Source organism: Carcharhinus amblyrhynchos, chromosome 5 (assembly GCF_965287045.1).
Source record: "Carcharhinus amblyrhynchos chromosome 5, sCarAmb.v2.hapA, whole genome shotgun sequence".
NCBI classification, from domain to species: Eukaryota; Metazoa; Chordata; class Chondrichthyes; order Carcharhiniformes; family Carcharhinidae; genus Carcharhinus; species Carcharhinus amblyrhynchos.
Window position 1 is genome coordinate 21,235,202 of NC_137328.1, and position 19,720 is coordinate 21,254,921.

The window sequence follows — 19,720 nt, forward strand, 5'->3', positions numbered from 1 at the left end:
AAGCAGGAGCGATGACCCCCACAGACATCACTGTCCCCTTTATCCACCAACCCCCACTACGCACACATATCACTGTCCCCTTATCCAACCCCCCGCCTACCCACACACATTGCTGTCCCCCTTAGCCATCCAACCGCCTGCTACCCAGACCCATCACCACCCTGCCCCCCAACCACCCCCCTCCCCTCCCCCATGCCCGATCGCCCACAGAGTGGCAGCAGACCCCCCGCCCCTCCCCCTGATATCCATCTGACCCTCCCACCAGATATCTATCTGCTTGCCCCCCCCCCCCCCCCCCCCACAACAACCAGAGAGCCATCCATCTGTCTCCTCCCCCCACCAGTGAGTAATTGGGCCTCCCCCCCTCCCCCCAGATAACGATCTGGCCTCACTCACCACCGCCCCCCCCCACCCCCACCTCTAAACAACGATCTGGCCTCATTCACCCGCCCCATCCCCCCACCTCCAGATAATGATCTGGCCTGACTCAAACCCCTGCCCCTGTCAACCTCCAGACAACGTTCTGATCTCACTCAGCTCCCCTCCCCCAAACAACGATCTGGCCTCACTCGCCCCCACCACACCCCACCCCCCTCCCCACACAGAGGAATATCTGACCCGCCTCCTCCTCCCTCCCTACCAGACAGCGATCAGCCCTCCCCCCCCCCCAACCACCAGACAACGATTGGCTCTCTCCCCCCACCCCCTTCCCACCAGAGATACATCTGACCTGCCTTCTCCTCCTTCCCCCACCCCCACCCCTCCCTCCCCACACCAGACAATGATCTGGCTTCACTCCCCCCCCACCCCCCAAACCAGAGAATGATCTGACCTGCCTCCCTCTTTCCCCTCACCACTGATTTGAGTCAGAGAGCCGTTGGAAGCTCTGAACATGCTCTTCTGCAGCTAGAGCACCCGATTCAGACTTCTATTTAGCAGGTCCATTACGGCACAGTTCCGGATTTACAAACGTGGGGGTAGAGGGAAAGATGCTGATTAAGTTGGGCAGGCAGTTCATTAATTCAATTTAAATGCATGCAAATACATTTAAATCATCATTGCGCCCATTTTGGGCACGAAGTGGATCGCCGCCATTCTCGGGTTTCGATAAGGTGGCAATCTGCACGGGCGCGGATCGTGTTAATGGCCTCACACCCGACTTTACCACGTTTTAGTGCCCGTCTGGTAAAATCAAGCCCATGGTGACACCATTTCTGAACACTGTTTTTTGCCCCAGATCCCCAATAGATTGGCTAGAATTAGAGCTAAATTTAATGGATTAGAGTCTTCAAAAACTCTTATCCATGAAAATATTCTTTATTGGGTCTTTTATTTTCTCATATCTTCAATTATATTTAAGGGGTCAATACTAAGTAACCGATGCTTTCTTGCCCTGATGTTGAAAAAGTCAGAGTGGATCACCGACCCATCAACTGATAACAAAAAATAATTTGGAATGCCAGCATGTGATCTCATTATAGTTATAACAGATTAAATTTTCAATAAGCCTTTGGGAGACAGGAACTGTGATGAGCTTAACAGGAAGTTTAATTTACTGAGCTGCAGTTCTGCCTTATCCTGGGCTTGAATGAATAGTTATAAGAAAGCTGCTTCTCTTTAGGCAATGGAGCAGATAGTGCTTCACTCAGATGGAAGTTCCATGTAGAATGTAAAGCTGAATGTCATGCATGTAGGTTAATGTACAGTCCCAGAGCTGCTTCACTTAACTTGTGAAGATAGCTGCATTCTGCCATACAGCAGTTAGGCAAGCTGCAGGAAATATGCCAGCCTACATTCTGTAGGACAGCTTTCTCCCCAGCACAAGGCTAGTTTCTCTGTAGCTGGACTGGCTGGTCTTTGTGGTCTCCATCAAGGATAACAGGAAGGGAAGACACAACCAGAACAAATGTACAGGGGCGCCCTCTGCCTGTAGCGCTCCTTATGCACTTGGATAATGATGAGTCAAAGCTTTTGGGTGGCTTAATATGGACAGACTGAATCTATTTTATTTAATCTCCATGAGAAATTTTGCACATACCTTGTAATCCTAACACCTTTCATTGTCCAATTCACTTTCCTGGCTGCTCACTCAGACTTAACTTGACAGTGCAACAGCACAATCCTGAACTTTACGTGCACAATTTTATCACCATGACTACCAGCTCCCACTTTACTGTCTAATCACAGCCAAAGAATAACCTGCAATAGTTTATCTTCCTATTCTTAGTCTGTTATCTCTGGTGTCCTGCAAGGATATATTCTTGGCCCCTTCATATTTCTCAACTATATACTGCCCCTCAGCAACATCATACAAAAACACAGCATCAATTTTCACATGTATCTTGGTACTTGTTCCCGCAACACTCCAAAAGTCCCTGCACAAGAAGTACATTAAGCTTGCCTCTTTAAGCCACACAGCTAAATAAAACATTCATGCGCCCTTAAAAAATGTTAGAGGGTACACTGCTAGCAACTACCAACTCCACTGCTCTGTTACCTCTCTCACCCCGTTCACTATTTAGTACTAGTTCCAGTAATAGGTGACCAAAAATTTCTTTCAATAATGGGAAGACCAAAGCCCCGCAACAAAAAGGCTCTATCAATAAAATATATCAACATAAAAGTCAATGACTCCAGCCTCTCTCTGACAACTGAGGTTGACGAGCTTTTGCAACTTTGATGGCATATTTGACCTCAAGATGAGCTTTCAACCACATATCCCTGCCATCAGTAAGGCCAGCTATTTTCACCTTCATAATAGAGCCTACTTCTGCCTCTGCTCCAGTACATCTGCTACTAAAACACTCTGCCCAAGCAAGCCCATTTTGTTTCTAAATTTGACTACTCCAGTGCACTTCTGGCTAATCTTCAATGATCCACCCTCCTGAAATTTGGATGTCATTTAAAACTCTGCTGCCAGATCATATCTTGTCCCATCCGACCAATGTTTGTGTTTGCAAATAGACATTGGCTCTTGGATAAGCAAAGCTCCGATTTTGAAATTGTTTGGTTGTTTTCAAATCCTTCCGTGGCCTCATCCCCCACTATGCAACCTCCTTCAGCCCGATAGATATCCATGGTCTTCTAATTATGTCCTCTTAAAATGCACAATTTTAAATTGCTCCACCACTGGTGGCCATACCTCCTACTGCCAAGTTTTGGAAACCCCTCTTTCAACTTCTGGTCTCTATATCTCTTTTGCTGCTTAAGACAATCCTTCTGCGAAACATTTGACATTTATCTGGGACTTGGGCCCAGGTTGGATGCATAGACTTGGGAGAACTCCTCACAGCATGAATCTGACCTTTAAGAGAGAGAGAGAGACAGACAGACAGACAAGGATGGGGTGGGCCGGTGTGGGCTGGGGCGGGCGGGCTGCAAGGGCTGGGGCGAGCCACGGGACACAGAGGGGGCCGGGGAAGGCGGGCGGCAAGAGGGGGCCGGGGAAGGCGGGCGGCAAGAGGGGGCCGGGGAAGGCGGGCGGCAAGAGGGGGCCGGGGAAGGCGGGCGGCAAGAGGGGGCCGGGGAAGGCGGGCGGCAAGAGGGGGCCGGGGAAGGCGGGCGGCAAGAGGGGGCCGGGGAAGGCGGGCGGCAAGAGGGGGCCGGGGAAGGCGGGCGGCAAGAGGGGGCCGGGGAAGGCGGGCGGCAAGAGGGGGCCGGGGAAGGCGGGCGGCAAGAGGGGGCCGGGGAAGGCGGGCGGCAAGAGGGGGCCGGGGAAGGCGGGCGGCAAGAGGGGGCCGGGGAAGGCGGGCGGCAAGAGGGGGCCGGGGAAGGCGGGCGGCAAGAGGGGGCCGGGGAAGGCGGGCGGCAAGAGGGGGCCGGGGAAGGCGGGCGGCAAGAGGGGGCCGGGGAAGGCGGGCGGCAAGAGGGGGCCGGGGAAGGCGGGCGGCAAGAGGGGGCCGGGGAAGGCGGGCGGCAAGAGGGGGCCGGGGAAGGCGGGCGGCAAGAGGGGGCCGGGGAAGGCGGGCGGCAAGAGGGGGCCGGGGAAGGCGGGCGGCAAGAGGGGGCCGGGGAAGGCGGGCGGCAAGAGGGGGCCGGGGAAGGCGGGCGGCAAGAGGGGGCCGGGGAAGGCGGGCGGCAAGAGGGGGCCGGGGAAGGCGGGCGGCAAGAGGGGGCCGGGGAAGGCGGGCGGCAAGAGGGGGCCGGGGAAGGCGGGCGGCAAGAGGGGGCCGGGGAAGGCGGGCGGCAAGAGGGGGCCGGGGAAGGCGGGCGGCAAGAGGGGGCCGGGGAAGGCGGGCGGCAAGAGGGGGCCGGGGAAGGCGGGCGGCAAGAGGGGGCCGGGGAAGGCGGGCGGCAAGAGGGGGCCGGGGAAGGCGGGCGGCAAGAGGGGGCCGGGGAAGGCGGGCGGCAAGAGGGGGCCGGGGAAGGCGGGCGGCAAGAGGGGGCCGGGGAAGGCGGGCGGCAAGAGGGGGCCGGGGAAGGCGGGCGGCAAGAGGGGGCCGGGGAAGGCGGGCGGCAAGAGGGGGCCGGGGAAGGCGGGCGGCAAGAGGGGGCCAGGGAAGGCGGGCGGCAAGAGGGGGCCGGGGAAGGCGGGCGGCAAGAGGGGGCCGGGGAAGGCGGGCGGCAAGAGGGGGCCGGGGAAGGCGGGCGGCAAGAGGGGGCCGGGGAAGGCGGGCGGCAAGAGGGGGCCGGGGAAGGCGGGCGGCAAGAGGGGGCCGGGGAAGGCGGGCGGCAAGAGGGGGCCGGGGAAGGCGGGCGGCAAGAGGGGGCCGGGGAAGGCGGGCGGCAAGAGGGGGCCGGGGAAGGCGGGCGGCAAGAGGGGGCCGGGGAAGGCGGGCGGCAAGAGGGGGCCGGGGAAGGCGGGCGGCAAGAGGGGGCCGGGGAAGGCGGGCGGCAAGAGGGGGCCGGGGAAGGCGGGCGGCAAGAGGGGGCCGGGGAAGGCGGGCGGCAAGAGGGGGCCGGGGAAGGCGGGCGGCAAGAGGGGGCCGGGGAAGGCGGGCGGCAAGAGGACAACCCGGACAGACGGGCAGCAAGAGGGAGCCAGGGCGGGCGGCAAGCGGGGTCAGGCGGCAAGCGGGAGCCAGGGCGGGGGGGCGGGCAGCAAGCGGGAGCCAGGGCAGGGGGGCGGGCGGCAAGCGGGAGCCAGGGCGGGGGGGAGTGAGCGGCAAGAGGGAGCCGGGGCGTGGGGAGGCAGCCGGGGCTCGTGGGAAGAGGACTTTCCATAAAATGCATATACGCAGAAGGCCCCAAGCCTACACGCAAGAATTTGAGAATTGCCATGTTCAGGTGGTGCTTTGGATTTTTAGGCATTTCCACTATTTTTGCCACTGCAGAGTGCCTCTCAGCCATGGCAGAAATCTGGGAAATTTTTTTGAAATACTCCTATGAAGCACATTGGAGCACTGCATGATGTAAAACAGATGTATAAATTCAAGAGTTTCCAGCAATGAGAATTAAACACAAGGTAGATTACCTTAATCAAGTCAATTCTTAACACTAAGAACTTCATTTTGTTTTAATGCTAAGTTTTTGATCAGCAGTGATGCTAGTAAAATGTACTTACTCTGTATACTCAGTGATGGTCAATATTGGAGTGGAAACTAAAAATCAATAATACATCTAATACTCAAAATAAACTAGCTTTATCCTTTGCGCAACATTGGCTTTTACCTGGTCTTTCAGTTGTTGAACAGAGCTCTGTAGATTCAGGATCTGGTTAAACAGTGGGCTCTGTAGCACAGATCTCAGTAAGCTCAGTCTCTCTTCATTTGTCACATCCCCTCTTTCTCGTAACTTTGCTTGTAACCGTTCCACAGCCTGTAAAGCTCGCTGGGTATCTACAAGTACAATTAATTTTTGTGAAAAATTCATCAAAATAATGTGAATCTGTATTACGCAATGATAAATACATACCATTGCACATAGGAAAATGACTTACAAATCTGATGGATGCCTCACCAACCCTCCAAAAAGCATTAATGCATATGAGAGAATTATATTATTCCTTTGCTAGATTGTTTGCAAGTTAGTGAATGCTGACATAGATGAGCTGGCTTGATGGAGTCACTACCCAAACAATGAGGACAAACAGATGAATACCAATAAAAAAAGGCATCCATATTTGGTAATGTGAGTCAAGTGTGGGACTTTTACACACCACATGAAATATTACACATTGGGTCTCAGTACACAGGCAGTTAGCTGGAATGATTAAATCATAGTATGACTCAATACAGAAGGTGGCTACCAGGCCCAATTTGCCTTTGCCAATCCTTCATTAGAGCTATCTAGTTATGGACTTTTTGTCCATACACTCTGTAATTTCCCCCAAGTATTAATCCAATGCTTTTTTGAATATTATCAAATTTGCGTCTAACATTCTTTAAAGCAGTACATTTCTGATCACAGTGACTCCCTGCGTAAATAAAAAGATTTTTCTTGTCACCTCTGGTTCTTTTGACTATCAGCATAAATCTGTATCCATTGGTTACTGACAATCATGCCATTAGAAAAATCTTCTCCTTGTTTATTCCCTCAAGACACTTAATGTTTTAATCACCCCTATGATATCTCCTCTTACCTTTCCCTGCTCTAAGGAGAGCAATCCCAGTTTCTCTAGTCCCTCCGTTATGGCACCATTCTAGTTTAATTCTGTTTTGTGCCCTCTTCTCCAACGCCGAATCCATCTAAGCATGCCACCCAGAATTGAGGTGGAGATGCCGGCGTTGGACTGGGGTAAACACAGTAAGAAGTCTGACAACACCAGGTTTAAGTCCAACCAATTTATTTGATAGTAAACTCACAAGCTTTCGGGGTTTACCCTTCGTCAGGTGAATGGAGAGTTCTATCTGAGGCCAGAAATCTCCATTCACCTGATGAAGGGCAAACTCCGAAAGCTTGTGAGTTTACTATCAAATAAATTGGCTGGACTTAAACCTGGTGTTGTCGGACTTCTTACCCAGAATTGAACACAGTATTCCAGCTGATATAAAATCAGTGCTATTGAATTTTGCTAGAACCTCCTTGTTCTTGCAATCTTTTCTTCTAATGATAAAGCTTCTTGTACTTTAACCCTCTAATAATAAAGCCAAGAATCTCATGCTTTTTAACTGCATTCTCCTGCCACCTTCAAAGATCTGTGTACAAACATCACAGGTTTTTCTGCTCATGTTTCTGTTATACCTGTACCACTGTGTTCATATTACCTTTCCTCATTCTGCTTACTAAAATATATCACTTGACATTTCTCGAAATTAATTCCATCTGCCATGTGTAAACTGTGAGCCATTTGTTTAAGCAAGGGAGGGACTTACTTGATCATATTTTTATTCTTTTAATTCTGCTAAAGTTTTAAATTTAAAAGAGTTTAATCACGGCAAGACAGCTTAAAGCCGTGGTTTGCTACTCCTGCACCACATGGGAAGCTAAGCACATTTCTAATGCTCAGGACTAGCATGCATGCAGAAAGCATGTTCACTGGCAGCTCCTGAAAGTTCAGATTTCAGAGCTGGAACGGTGCGGTGAGGACACTGTGGAGTATCTGTGAGTCTGATAACATAGTGGACAGCGTGTTTAAAGAGATGGTCAAGATCTCATCCCTCTTTCTACCTAAGTCACCGGTACCAACATGTCCCATGATCTCAGCCTTATCACCCTCTGCTTCAGAATGTCCTGCAGCTGTTCAGTGACATGCCAGACTCTGGTGCCAAAGAGGCAACACACCATCCTGGAGAGGGATAAGGTCTTGCATCAAGAACCCAAATTTTTAATTCCTCTCTGGCTTCAGGAGAGGTGCAAAAGAACTGGAGAACAGATAATATGATTCTGTTATTAAGCAGGGGGTTTGTAGAAATAAGCCAGGGAACTACAGGCCATTGAGCCTCACATAAGTGGTAGGGCAACTATTGGAGAAAACTCTGAAGGGGAGAATCTATCTCCACTTGGAGAGGCAAGATTTGATCAGGGATAGTTAGCATGGCTTTCTCAAACAGAGGTCGTACCTAGCAAATTTGATTGTTTTTTTTTAAGATAGTGACTAGGTGTGTAGATGAGAGTAATGCAGTTGATGTAATTTATATGGATTTCAGCAAAGTCTTTAACAAGGTCCTACATAGAGATTTATAAAGAAGGCAAAAGCACATGGAATATGTGGTAATTTTACAGGGAAAATTTAAAATTGGCTTAGTTATAGGAGACAGAGGGTGATGACAGAAAGCTGCTTTAATGACTGGAAGCCAGTGTCCAGTGGCATACCACAGAGATTTGTGCTGGGTCCCCTATCATTCGTTATTTATATAAACAACATGGAATAACTATGTTGGGGATAGGATTAGTAAGTTTGTGGATGACACAAAAATTAGCCGAGCGGTTAAGTGAATTTGATTGGCTTGGGCTACAGGAAGATATAGAAAGGAAGGCCAAATGGGCAGATAGATGGCAGATTTAATCCTGAAAGGTGTGATACACTTTGGACAAGCAAATGTTCAATGAATGATATGACATTAGGAAGTTCTGAGAAACAAAGAACCCTTGGCATGTTTATCCATATATCTCTGAAGGTGAAAGGACATGTTAGTGGGTGGGTGAAAAAGACACATGGAACACTTGCCTTTATCAATCGAGGCATACATTACAAAAGCAAGGAGGCCATGTTGAAATTGTATAGAATTGTGGTGAGGCCACTGCTCAAGTATTGCATGTATTACTGGTCTTTACATTATAGGAAAAATACGACTACCCTGGAGCGGGTGCAGAAGAGATTTACCAGGATGTTGCCTAAGATAGAACATTTAAGTTATAAACATACGTTGGGCAGTTTTCGTTTGAGCAGGGAAGACTGAAGGGCAAACTGATCGTGACGTACAAGATTACGAGACACATGGACAGAGTGGAGAAGGAACAACCGTTCCCCTTAGTTAAAGTATCAGTCACGAAGGAAGACAAGTTCAAGGTGAGAGGCAAGAAGGAGTTTAGGGGGAATGTGAGGAAAAACCTTTTTACCCAAAGGGTGGGGATGGTCTGGGATATGTTGCCTGAGAGGGTGGTAGAGGCAGGTTGCTTCACATTCTTCAAAAAGTAACTGGATGAGCATTTAGCTTGCCATAATGTTCATGGCTATGGTACAGATTCAATGAACCAAAGGGCCTCTTCTGCACTTTGTGCTTCTGTGTACACCCATTTCAACAGTATGTCCTCCTGAAATTTGTTATTACACATCTCATTGCTTATTACATTTCCAAGTTCTGTATCATTGGTAAAAGGAAGTGGTGAGGGGCCCAAGGCGGAGGCGGCAAGGAGCCCAGGACAGAGGCGGCAAAGGGCCCAGGGCGGAGGCGGCGAGGGGGCCGAGCATACGGACTAGAGACAGCATGGCGGCCAAGTGCCAAGACCAGAGGTGGCGACAGTGGACAGCACCAAGGCTATATTTAGCAAAGGTCAGACAGCACCGAGGCGCAGGGACTGAAGGCAAGAGTGCAGAGACTGAAGATTGCGAGTGGCAGGGCCTGTAGATTGTAGAGGTGAAAGGTGGAAAGAAATCAGACTGCAAGGAGCGAGAGGAAGAAGTGTGATGAGCGAGCGCGGGGACCGAGCGGAGCAAGCGGGAGAACGCGGGGAGCAAGCGGGAGAGCGCGGAGACTGCAGAGAGCAAGCAGGAGAACATGGAGACTGAGGGGAGTGAGGGAGACAGCATGGAGACCAAGGGAACAAGGGGTGAGTGTGGGGACCATGGGGAGCAAGGGACTGCTTGGGGACAAGTTCACATTGGGCAAAAGTAATTCACTTGTACTTTTTAGTGCAGGGTGCTGAGCACAACAGACAGCTTTGAACGCCCACTCATGTCTTGAGTGTCATGTCAGGTGTCACTTCAAGTTTATTACAAATGAGGACTATTGATGAAAAATTCTAATTGGGAGCATTGAGTACATAAAAACAAAAAGTTCTCTCAAAATTTTCAGTTACAGATTACTGATGATCAAGAGTCGACTAATGCAGCGGTAATTGGTCAGATAGGGTTTGTTCTATTTTTTGTGTATAGGACATAACGGCAATTTCCCACATTGCCCCATAAATGCCAGTGTTGTTGCTGTATTGGAACAGTTTGGCTCGAGTCTCAGCAAATTCTGGAGGACAAGTCTTTGCAACTATTGCTGGAATATTATCAGGGCCCATAACTTTTCTACTGTCCAGTGCCTTCAATGGTTTATTCATATCACATGAAGCAAATAGAATTGACTGAAGATCGGCATCTGTGAGACCGGGTGCCTCCAGAGGAGGCTGAAGTGGATCATCAAATAATTCAATCTAGTGAAATGTGACGTATCATGAAACACGGGTAGTTTTAAATAATCTATATTTGTATTTGCAGGTATTAGAAAATGAGGCACAGCTTTAACTAAGTTTAATTTTTGTGGTTCTATATTTGCAAGGGTTAATGACTTCAGTTTGGTTTAGTTGCACGTATGGTAATTAGTATTTAGGATGTGAAAATAATCAGGGTTTATAGAAAGATTGGACAAGACAAGGCACCTGCAGAGGCAACCTCCCCAAAAGAACAAAAGGACATCCAGAAACCAGCGAGTTGGGGCAAAAAGAATGTCTCAGGAAGTCAGTTAAGTTAAAGAAACAAAGAACAAAATGTTGAACAGGGGTCCTGCTGGGTGAAGTTCAAGTAAAAAAGCAGAGCAAGTGCTCCAAGATAAAGAACAAGCTGCAAGAACCACATTTAAAGTGAGAAACCAGGCGTCTGAGGTAAATCAAAAGTTTGGTGGCATCTTAATAAAAGCTTGTGAAGCAGTCATGTTCTGTTGGCATGGCTAAGTACCCGGGAGATAGAATGCAAGCATGAATGACCAAACTAAGGCAGAGGAATCAGAAGGAGAAATTGAAATCCTGGAAGTGGATTCTTAGTGAAAGCTTCAGAGATTTTGGCAAAAGATTCTAAGGCTTTTTTTTTTGAGTGGAGTTTGGAAACATTTGTGTGAAAATCAGTATTAGAATCATAGAATCTACAATGCAGAAAGAGGCCCTTCAGCCCATCGAGTCTGCACCGAACACAATCCCACCCAGGCCCTACTCCCATATTTTACTCACTAGTCCCTGTAATCTACGCACCCCAGGACACTAAGGACAATTTTAGCATGGCCAATCAACCTAACCCGCACATCTTTGGACTGTGGGAGGAAACCGGAGTAACCGGAGGAAACCTACGCAGGCACGAGGAGAATTTGCAAACTCCACACAGACAGTGACCCGAGCCAGGAATCGAACCCAGGACCCTGGAGCCGTGAAGCAGCAGTGCTAACCACTATGCTACCGCGCTGTCCACTACCGTGTCACTAATTCTAGTGAGGTTAGTTGGCTCAGACAATGACAAACATCAGGGGATTTTGTGCAAAATCTAAAGGAGTTATATTGGGTGGCATCTGCCAGAAGGCGGCATGGTGGTTAGCACTGCTGCCTTACAGTACCAAAGAGCCAGGTTTGATTCCCAGCTTGGGTCACTGTCTGTGTGGAGTCTGCATGTTCTTCCCATGTCCGTTGGGGGGGGGGTTTCCTCTGGTTTCCGCCCACAGTCAAAAAGACGTGGTGGTTAGATGCACTGGCTATGTTAAATTGTCCCTCGGTGTACCACAACAGGTGCTGGAGTGTGGCAACTAGGGTATTGTCACAGTAACTTCATTGCAGTGTTAACGTAAGCTTACTTATGACATTAATAAATAAACTTTAAAATTTGTTTTTAGAGTGTGGTATGGCTGACCACTGTTTGCCTGTTTTATATGAACTGTGTACTTACTGAGAACATTTTAACGGAAAATATATCTTTATAACTTGCGTTGTCCTTAAAAATCTGTACATCCATGAAGGTAGCTGGGGTTAAGGATTGTGTATTATAGTTCATCTTTTCTTGTTTAATAGAAGTTTTTTTTCATTAAAAGTTAATTGGCAGTCCCGTGACTCTGTTCACCAACATCTCTAAACAAAAAAAAAGTTATAGTCTATATAGCCAGGGTTCCATTCTGGGGCTTGATTGTCCAGTTGTAATATCAGCTGGGATTGTAACATTTGTCTGTAATAAATCTTTGTTGACGTACATTTATTAACCCATGCTGTTCCAAATATCAGTTAATTTTGTCTTGGATCATTGTCTCTAAAAGTTAGCCCATCATTGACATTAGTAATATAGTTGCCGAGTGAATCCCATGCCTTTGCTTTAAAATGCAAATTAAAATTTTCAATACTCCAGTCCTGTGGCACTATCACTATATTCAAAAATAAATGTATGATTTTGCCAGATGATCTGTAATTTTGAACCCTTATTTCCATCAAGTAATTTTGGGTGCATTCCATCCAAGCCAGTGACGGTTCAACTTTAAGGACCAACGACTATTTAAGTGTTTCCTCTACTTTTATCTTATTCAGTATCGGTATTGCCTCCTCCTGTATTGCTACATCGGCAGCACCTTCTTTATTTAGTACCCCAGTTATATCATCTGTCGCCATAAGCATAACTCCTTTCTGGTGCTCAGTTTTACTAGTTATTACATGGATCAAAAGTACTTCTCAAAGGGTTTTTTATCTGTCAAATAACATTCCATCATGTGGATATGCCTTTGTATTTATTACCCAACTCTCTCCCAAATTTATATTATTACTGTATTCAATAAACATCATTGCAAGAAATTAATGCTGCATATTTATCAAATTCAACGTCCTTTCTTCTGACAATATTATTTTCATTTCTGAAGCATTTTACTTTTATTCACTATTTTGAGCTGGATTCCAACTATCTGAATTACTTTTTCTTCGGGCTATTACAGCCAGTTTGGCTTGAATTCAAAATTAGGTGACAGAGTGCGATTCAAGTTAGATTCACCCAATCTGCAAAAATTTAAACCATAACAAATAATTATTGATTGCTTAAACATAAGTCAATGTGAAGGCGTACTTCAGGTGTAGTACCTTAAATGTAATTACCCAAAAACTAGCTTTGTCTAAATCTGGAATGGAACTGGACCCCAGAAGGCTTTTTTTGAAACTCTATAATTGCAATATAACCCCTCTTCTTCAAAACCCTTTCCAAGGCCCCATAAAATAGCACACAGAATCTGAATGAGTCACAGTTCAGCTAAATACTATACTGCATTTGATTTTCATCTACAACACTCTTCTGACCCATGAAATAGCATAGAAGCATCTGTTCTGGGAATAAAGATGTGTATCATTCTCATTTATAAAGAACCAATTAATTAGTACATTACTCCTTTCACAAAAACATTGACAACTGAACATAATTCTTACCCAAGCCTTCCAACATGTTTCCAATTGTAAGCTGAAGCCAATCTCAGTGGGGCCAGAATTCTCCTGAAAGAAAATATATAAGATTGTATTTGCAGTTCATATAAATATACAGACAAATAATTCCAATTACGTCTATTGATAATCTATAGTGCTTGGACCCATTCAGTTTAGTTCATATTTATTTTAATTTCATTTAAAGTTTTCAAGCACTCATTTAGAATCATAGAATAGAATCCATACTGTGCAGGAGGCATCCATTTGGCCCATCGAGCCTGCACTGATCACAGTTTCAAGGCCAACAAAACAGCTTAGAAATTGTCTAAGTCCTAAAAGAGTAACAAAAATTGGGAGACAGAGGGAGGGCAGCACAAATGAGAGAGAGACACATAGAGGCACAAAGAGTGTCTCATCACCTTCCCTTAATGTTTAATGACAGTAACATCCTGAGATTCATCAACTACCAGGAACTTAACTGGACAAGGCTTCTAAATGTGGGTGACAGGGTGGCATACTAGTTAGCACTCTGTCTCACAGCACCAGGGACCTGGGTTCAATTCCAGTCTTGTATGATGATCTGTATGGAGTTTGCACATTCTCCTCGTGTCTGCATGCGTTTCCTCTGGGTGCTTCAATTTCCTCCCATAGTTCACAGATTTGCAGGTTAGATTGATTGCCCATGGTAAATTGCCCCTTAGTGCCAGGGGATTAGCAGAGTCGACATATGGGGTTACGGGGAATAGGGATTGCTGTCGGTGTAGGCTTGATGGGCTGAATGGCCTTGTTATCGGACAACAAATTTTATGAAATTGGGCACACAAAATGGAAGCAAACTAAAGCTCCCCTCAGAGCCCTCCAAAGATCACAAAGTAACAGACACCGATAAGTAGGCAAGAGCATGCTTTTAGAATGCAAATGAGGGCTAGCACATAAGGGAAGCGGGACAGGATGGCACCTACAGGAACTAAATTAAAAAACACATCCCCACCCCAACAAACTCAGCACTTCTAAACCAGTCAAACAACCCATGGAGACACCTAAAATTAACATAGTTAAGGAAACGTCCCTGGCCCCTCAAGCCTCTTTGAGATCAATAACGCACCTATGGTTCAAACCCCAGAGATTCTAGACCATTGATAACCAACCAGACAAGAATGATTAACACACATTTAAAACAATTGCTCTAACACTCAAAAACATCGAACTAGGATGGCTGAAGTCAAATACTGTAAATGAAGGATTAGCATTTGAAACGCGATGTTCAGGTATAACTGTAGCCCGTTGTGGGGGAGTCTTTAGAGCGCTTTCGGGACAGTCCGATTGTATGTCCTGACTGTGCTTTTCCGTCGATGTAAAAGAAAATAAAGCTGTGCTGTTATTGAACTTCACCCTGAGTCCGTAGTGGTCGTTTGGCCCATTCACGCTAACTGCCTCACACCCATACACTTTTCCAGACTCCAATCCTTGAGGACTTTCATCTCTGTTCCTGGAAAAAACTATCCCCCAATTAATTTAAAACAGCACTTTCAAAACCATCCTCTCTTCACCGCAACATTTCTCAGCTACTCATTTGCTCAACACACACTCACCTCTATGTCTTGATGACCTAGTCACCAATAAAAAAATTGCTTTCTCTCACCTCGGCCATTTCTCCTGCACAGCCCTCATCTCCACTCTTTTAAGTCAAAGTGACACAGATTTGAAAGGATACGGTGATCAACTGGTTTAGCTATCTAGTGCCAGATCGCTAAAACCACATAAATCTTGTCTGCTGAAACTGCTCATTATTCTGGAATCATCCTGGAAAACCAAGATAACCCAAACTCTTATCTCACTGCAAACCATCTTCTAAAACACCTTGCTATTTTCACCTTCAGCTGCAAAAATAAGAGGGGAACTCATGGACCTTTTTATTCCTAGGATCAAGACCATCAGACCAATTGCCTACATCTTGTCCCTTTCTTCTGCTAGCCCAAACTCATTCTAAATCTGCCCTGCCCTCACCCTGAACTTGCATCATTCTCAAATTTCTCTCCTAAATCTCCCTCATGCTCTAGGTCCATCTTGGCCATGAGACTTGCCTCCTCTTCCCTCAATTTAATCCCACTAGACTGCTGACTACCAATCTTCCCGTGCAACTCGCCACGTTAGCCAATACTGTTCTCGCGCTTCAAATGTTGTCCGTTTCTTGCTTAAGTCTACCAACATCTACCCTCTCCCAAAAGAAGCAATATCTTGATACATCTTGCAAATTACCATTCCATCTCCATAGAACCACAGAATTCCTACAGTGCAGAAGGAGGCCATTCGACCCATCAAGTTTGCACAGATTCTCCAAAAGAGCATCTTACTGGGAACCATTAGTTTCCATGTTTGGACCACTCAGTCAGGTTTCTGTTCCTGTCACAGTACTAAAACAGCTCTTATCAAAGTCATAAATCACACTCGATGTGACAAAGATAAAATTTCCCACCTCATCCTTCGTGTCTCTGTCATGGTTAACCACACATACGCTTTCAACGCTATGTGGGGCAGTTCTCGCCTGGTTCTATTTTTGTCCTTCTATGTTACGCCAGAACAGCACAAGCAATGCCTTCTCCTCCTACTCCAATGCCACTGTTAACTCCAATAATTGTACATGGTCAAAGAATAAACCTGAAGTTTGTTTCCTACCTGAAGCAGGTTTATTCTCCAAACAGCTCAACAGACAGATTCTTTCTGTTCGCTTTCATACCAACTGTTTCAGCAGCGTTCATTTATAGTGAGCCAACACTCATCACCTACCTTTAACAATGCAATTGCCAAACAATGCAATTGCTGATCCCTTGCTGTCCCTAAGGATCTATCCTTGTTCCCTTCAAATTTCAAATCTAAATGCCATCCTTCGCAAAATGATCTAAAAGCATATTGTTCATTTTCACATGTACGCTGACAACTTTAAGTTCTATCTTAACATTATCTCCCGCGATTCCTCTACTGTTCGTAAAATGAGCAAAAATTTCCTCCAATTAAATATTTAAAAGACTGAAGCCATTGTTTTCAGCTCCTACTCAAAATCTAATCCCTCTCCCTGGCAACTGTCTGAGATCAGGTCAGGGTTTTCCAAGACGTGGTCTCATTTTTGATCTGAAGATGAGTCTTCAACCTGATGTTCAAGCCATCACTAAGACTGTCTATTTCCACCTCTGTAACATTATCTGACTTTGCTCAGCTTCAGGATATCTGCTGCTGAAATCCTCAAACCTTTGCTATTTCTAGACTTTCAATGCATTTCTGGCCAGCCTCGAACTTTCTTCCCTCCAAGCCAATGTCTTAACTCATACCAACTCCTGGTCATCTATAATTCCTGTGTTCACTGACCTACATTGACTCCTGATCAAATAATGTCTTGATTTTAAAATTCTTAACCTTGTTTTTAAATCTTTCCATTGCTTTACACTTCCAAATTCCGTAGCCTCTGCCAGATTCACAATCCTCCGAAATATCTGTGCTCTTCTAATTCTGGCCTCTTGTGCAGTAACTACCCACAGATTTCTTTTATCAGAACAGCAGCTTGCAATTACCACAGATCTTTTTCAGCATGGTGCTTTCTCTAAAGGATTGGTGATGTATGTGAGCAGTGCAAGCTAAAGCATAGCTCTTCAACCAGTTTATAGAACCCTGATTGAGACATGCAGGGAAATCTTAATCCACTCCCCCACTACACCCTGTCCCCACCAAAAAAAAGGGTCGAGTTGAATGGGAAATAATAGAACAACAAAAGAACGAAGAACAGTACAGCACAGGAACAGGCCCTTCAGCCCACCAAGCCTGCACCGCTCATGCGCCCAACTAGACCATTTGTTTCTATCCCTCTATTCCCAGTCTGTTCACGTGGCTATCTAGATAAGTCTTAAACGATCCCAGCGTGTCCGCCTCAACCACCTTGCTTAGCAGCGCATTCCAGGCATCCACCACCCTCTGTGTAAAATGCATCCCCCTGACATCTGTGTTGAACCTTGCCCCCTTAATCTTGAACTTGTGACCCCTTGTGTTCGTCACCTCCGACCTGGGAAAAAGCGTCCCACGTTCACTCTATCTAAGCCCTTCACAATTTTACACACCTCTATTAGGTCACCCCTCATCCTCCATCCTTCCAGGGAGAACAACCCCAGTTTTCCCAATCTCTCCTCATAGCTAAGACCCTCCATAACAGGCAACATTCTAGTAAACCTTTTCTGTACTCTCTCCAAAGCCTCCACGCCCTTCTGGTAGTGTGGTGACCAGAACTGGATGCAGTATTCCAAACGTGGCCTAACCAACCTTCTATATAGCTGCAACATCATATGCCAACTTTTATACTCAATGCCCCGTCCAATAAAGGCAAGCATGCCATATGCCTTCTTCACCACCCTCTCCATCTGTGCTGCCACCTTTAGGCATCTGTGGACTTGCACACCCAGGTCCCTCTGGGTGTCTAAACTCCTGATGGTTCTGCCATTTATTGTATATCTCCCGAAATGCATCACTTCGCATTTATCTGGATTAAATTCCATCTGCCATTTGTCCGCCCAATTTTCCAGCCTATCTATATCCTGCTGTATTTTCTGACAATGTTCATCACCATCCGCAAGTCCAGCAATCTTTGTGTCGTCCACAAACTTACTGATCACACCAGCTACATCTTCTTCCAAATCATTTATATATATCACAAACAGCAGAGGTCCCTGTACAGAGCCCTGTGGAACACCACTGGTCACGGACCTCCAACCAGAAAAAGACCCCGAATGGGTTAAAAGTTTGAATCTCAACCCAAACCACCTCCACTTTGCCCACTTCCAGCTTTAACATGAACAAAATTGGCCAGGGTAGTTTGGCAACTTAAATATTACAAAGAGGTTGGCAACCTTATATCTCCACAAATTCAAATTTAACACTGTCTGGCCAAGTTTCCCAGACCTCTGGAAATCCAGTGCCTAAAGTGTGGGGGACGGGGCCCACTGGAACCAGAAGATAAGTCTTACTTCACTTACATGCTTGATCCAGCATAAGAACATAAGAAGTAGGAGCAGGAGTAGGCCATCTAGCCCTTCGAGCCTGCCCCACCATTCAATAAGATCATGGCTGATCTGAAGTGGATCAGTTCCACTTTCCTGCTTTCTCCCCATAACCCTTAATTCCCTTGCCTACCAAAAACCTATCTACCCGTGTCTTAAATATATTTAACGAGGTAGCCTCCACCACTTCAACGGGCAGAGAATTCCAGAGATTCACCACCCTTTGAGTGAAGAAGTTCCTCCTCAACTCTGTTCTAATCTGCCCCCCCGCCCACTTATCTTGAGGCTGTGCCCTCTAGTCCGGCTGTCCCTTCTGAGCAGAAAGAATCTCTCTACCTCTACCCTATCCATCCCTTTCATTATCTTATACGTCTCTATAAGATCGCCCCTCATCCTTCTAAACTCCAACGAGTACAGACCCAGTCTATTTAGTCTCTTTTCATAGTCCAACCCCCTCATCTCCAGTATCAGCCTAGTGAACCTCCTCTGCACTCCCTCCAAGGCCAAAATATCCTTGTGCAAGTGCAGCGACCAAAACTGCACACAGTACCCCAGCTGTGGCCTCACCAACGCCCTGTACAGTTGCAGCAAGACCTCCCTGCTTTTATATCCTATCCCCCTCGCTATAAAGGCCAGCATCCCATTCGCCCCCTTGATCACCTGCTGCACCTGCAAACTGGGTTTTTGCGACTCGTGCACAAGGACCCCCAGGTCCCTCTGCACCGTAGCATGCTGCAGCTTTTCACTTTTTAAATAGTAATCCCTCCTACTATTATTCCTGCCAAAGTGGATAACCTCACACTTGCTAACATTGTACTCCATCTGCCAGGTCCTCACCCACTCGCTCAGCCTATCCAGATCCCTCTGCAGACTTTCCACACCCTCCGCACAATTTGCTTCTCCACTCATCTTTGTGTCATCAGCAAATTTCGTCACCCTATACTCAGCCCCCTCCTCCAGATCATCTATATAAATGGTAAATAGCTGAGGCCCCAGCACCAGTCCCTGCGGCACTCCACTAGTTACCAATCATCAATCAGAACAGCACCCATTGATACCAACTCTCTGCCTCCTATTAGACAACCAATCCTCTATCCACGCTAACACCTTACCCCCAACTCCATGCCCCCTAATCTTCTGAAGCAACCTTTTGTGCGGCACCTTTTCAAACGCCTTTTCAAAATCGAGAAACACTACATCCACCGGTTCCCCTCTGTCCACTGCACTAGTCACATCCTCATAGAATTCCAATAAATTCATCAAACACGACTTTGCCTTAACGAATCCATGCTGCATCTGCTCTATCAAACAATTCTTCTCTAGATGCCTCGCTATGTCTTCTTTGATGACGGATTCAAGCATTTTTCCAACCATAGACGTTAAACTAACTGGTCTATAATTCCCTGCCTTTTGCCTGCTACCTTTTTTAAACAGCGGCATAACATTAG

At 46.7% G+C, this 19,720-nt stretch overlaps 1 protein-coding gene across 12 annotated transcripts in view; it reads right to left on the reverse strand.

Moving 5' to 3' along the window:
• mpdz (multiple PDZ domain crumbs cell polarity complex component) overlaps positions 1–19,720 on the reverse strand; it is a 266,727-nt gene that overhangs the window by 228,251 nt on the left and 18,756 nt on the right. For all 12 annotated transcript variants that reach the window (XM_080188518.1, XM_080188525.1, XM_080188521.1 and 9 more), the window contains exons 2-3: positions 13,240–13,302; positions 5,611–5,777 (exon numbers count right to left, since the gene is read on the reverse strand). In XM_080188518.1, the coding sequence (XP_080044644.1) occupies positions 5,611–5,777; positions 13,240–13,255 (183 nt within the window). In that variant the 5' untranslated portion in view covers positions 13,256–13,302. The remainder of the gene's footprint in view (positions 1–5,610; positions 5,778–13,239; positions 13,303–19,720) is intronic.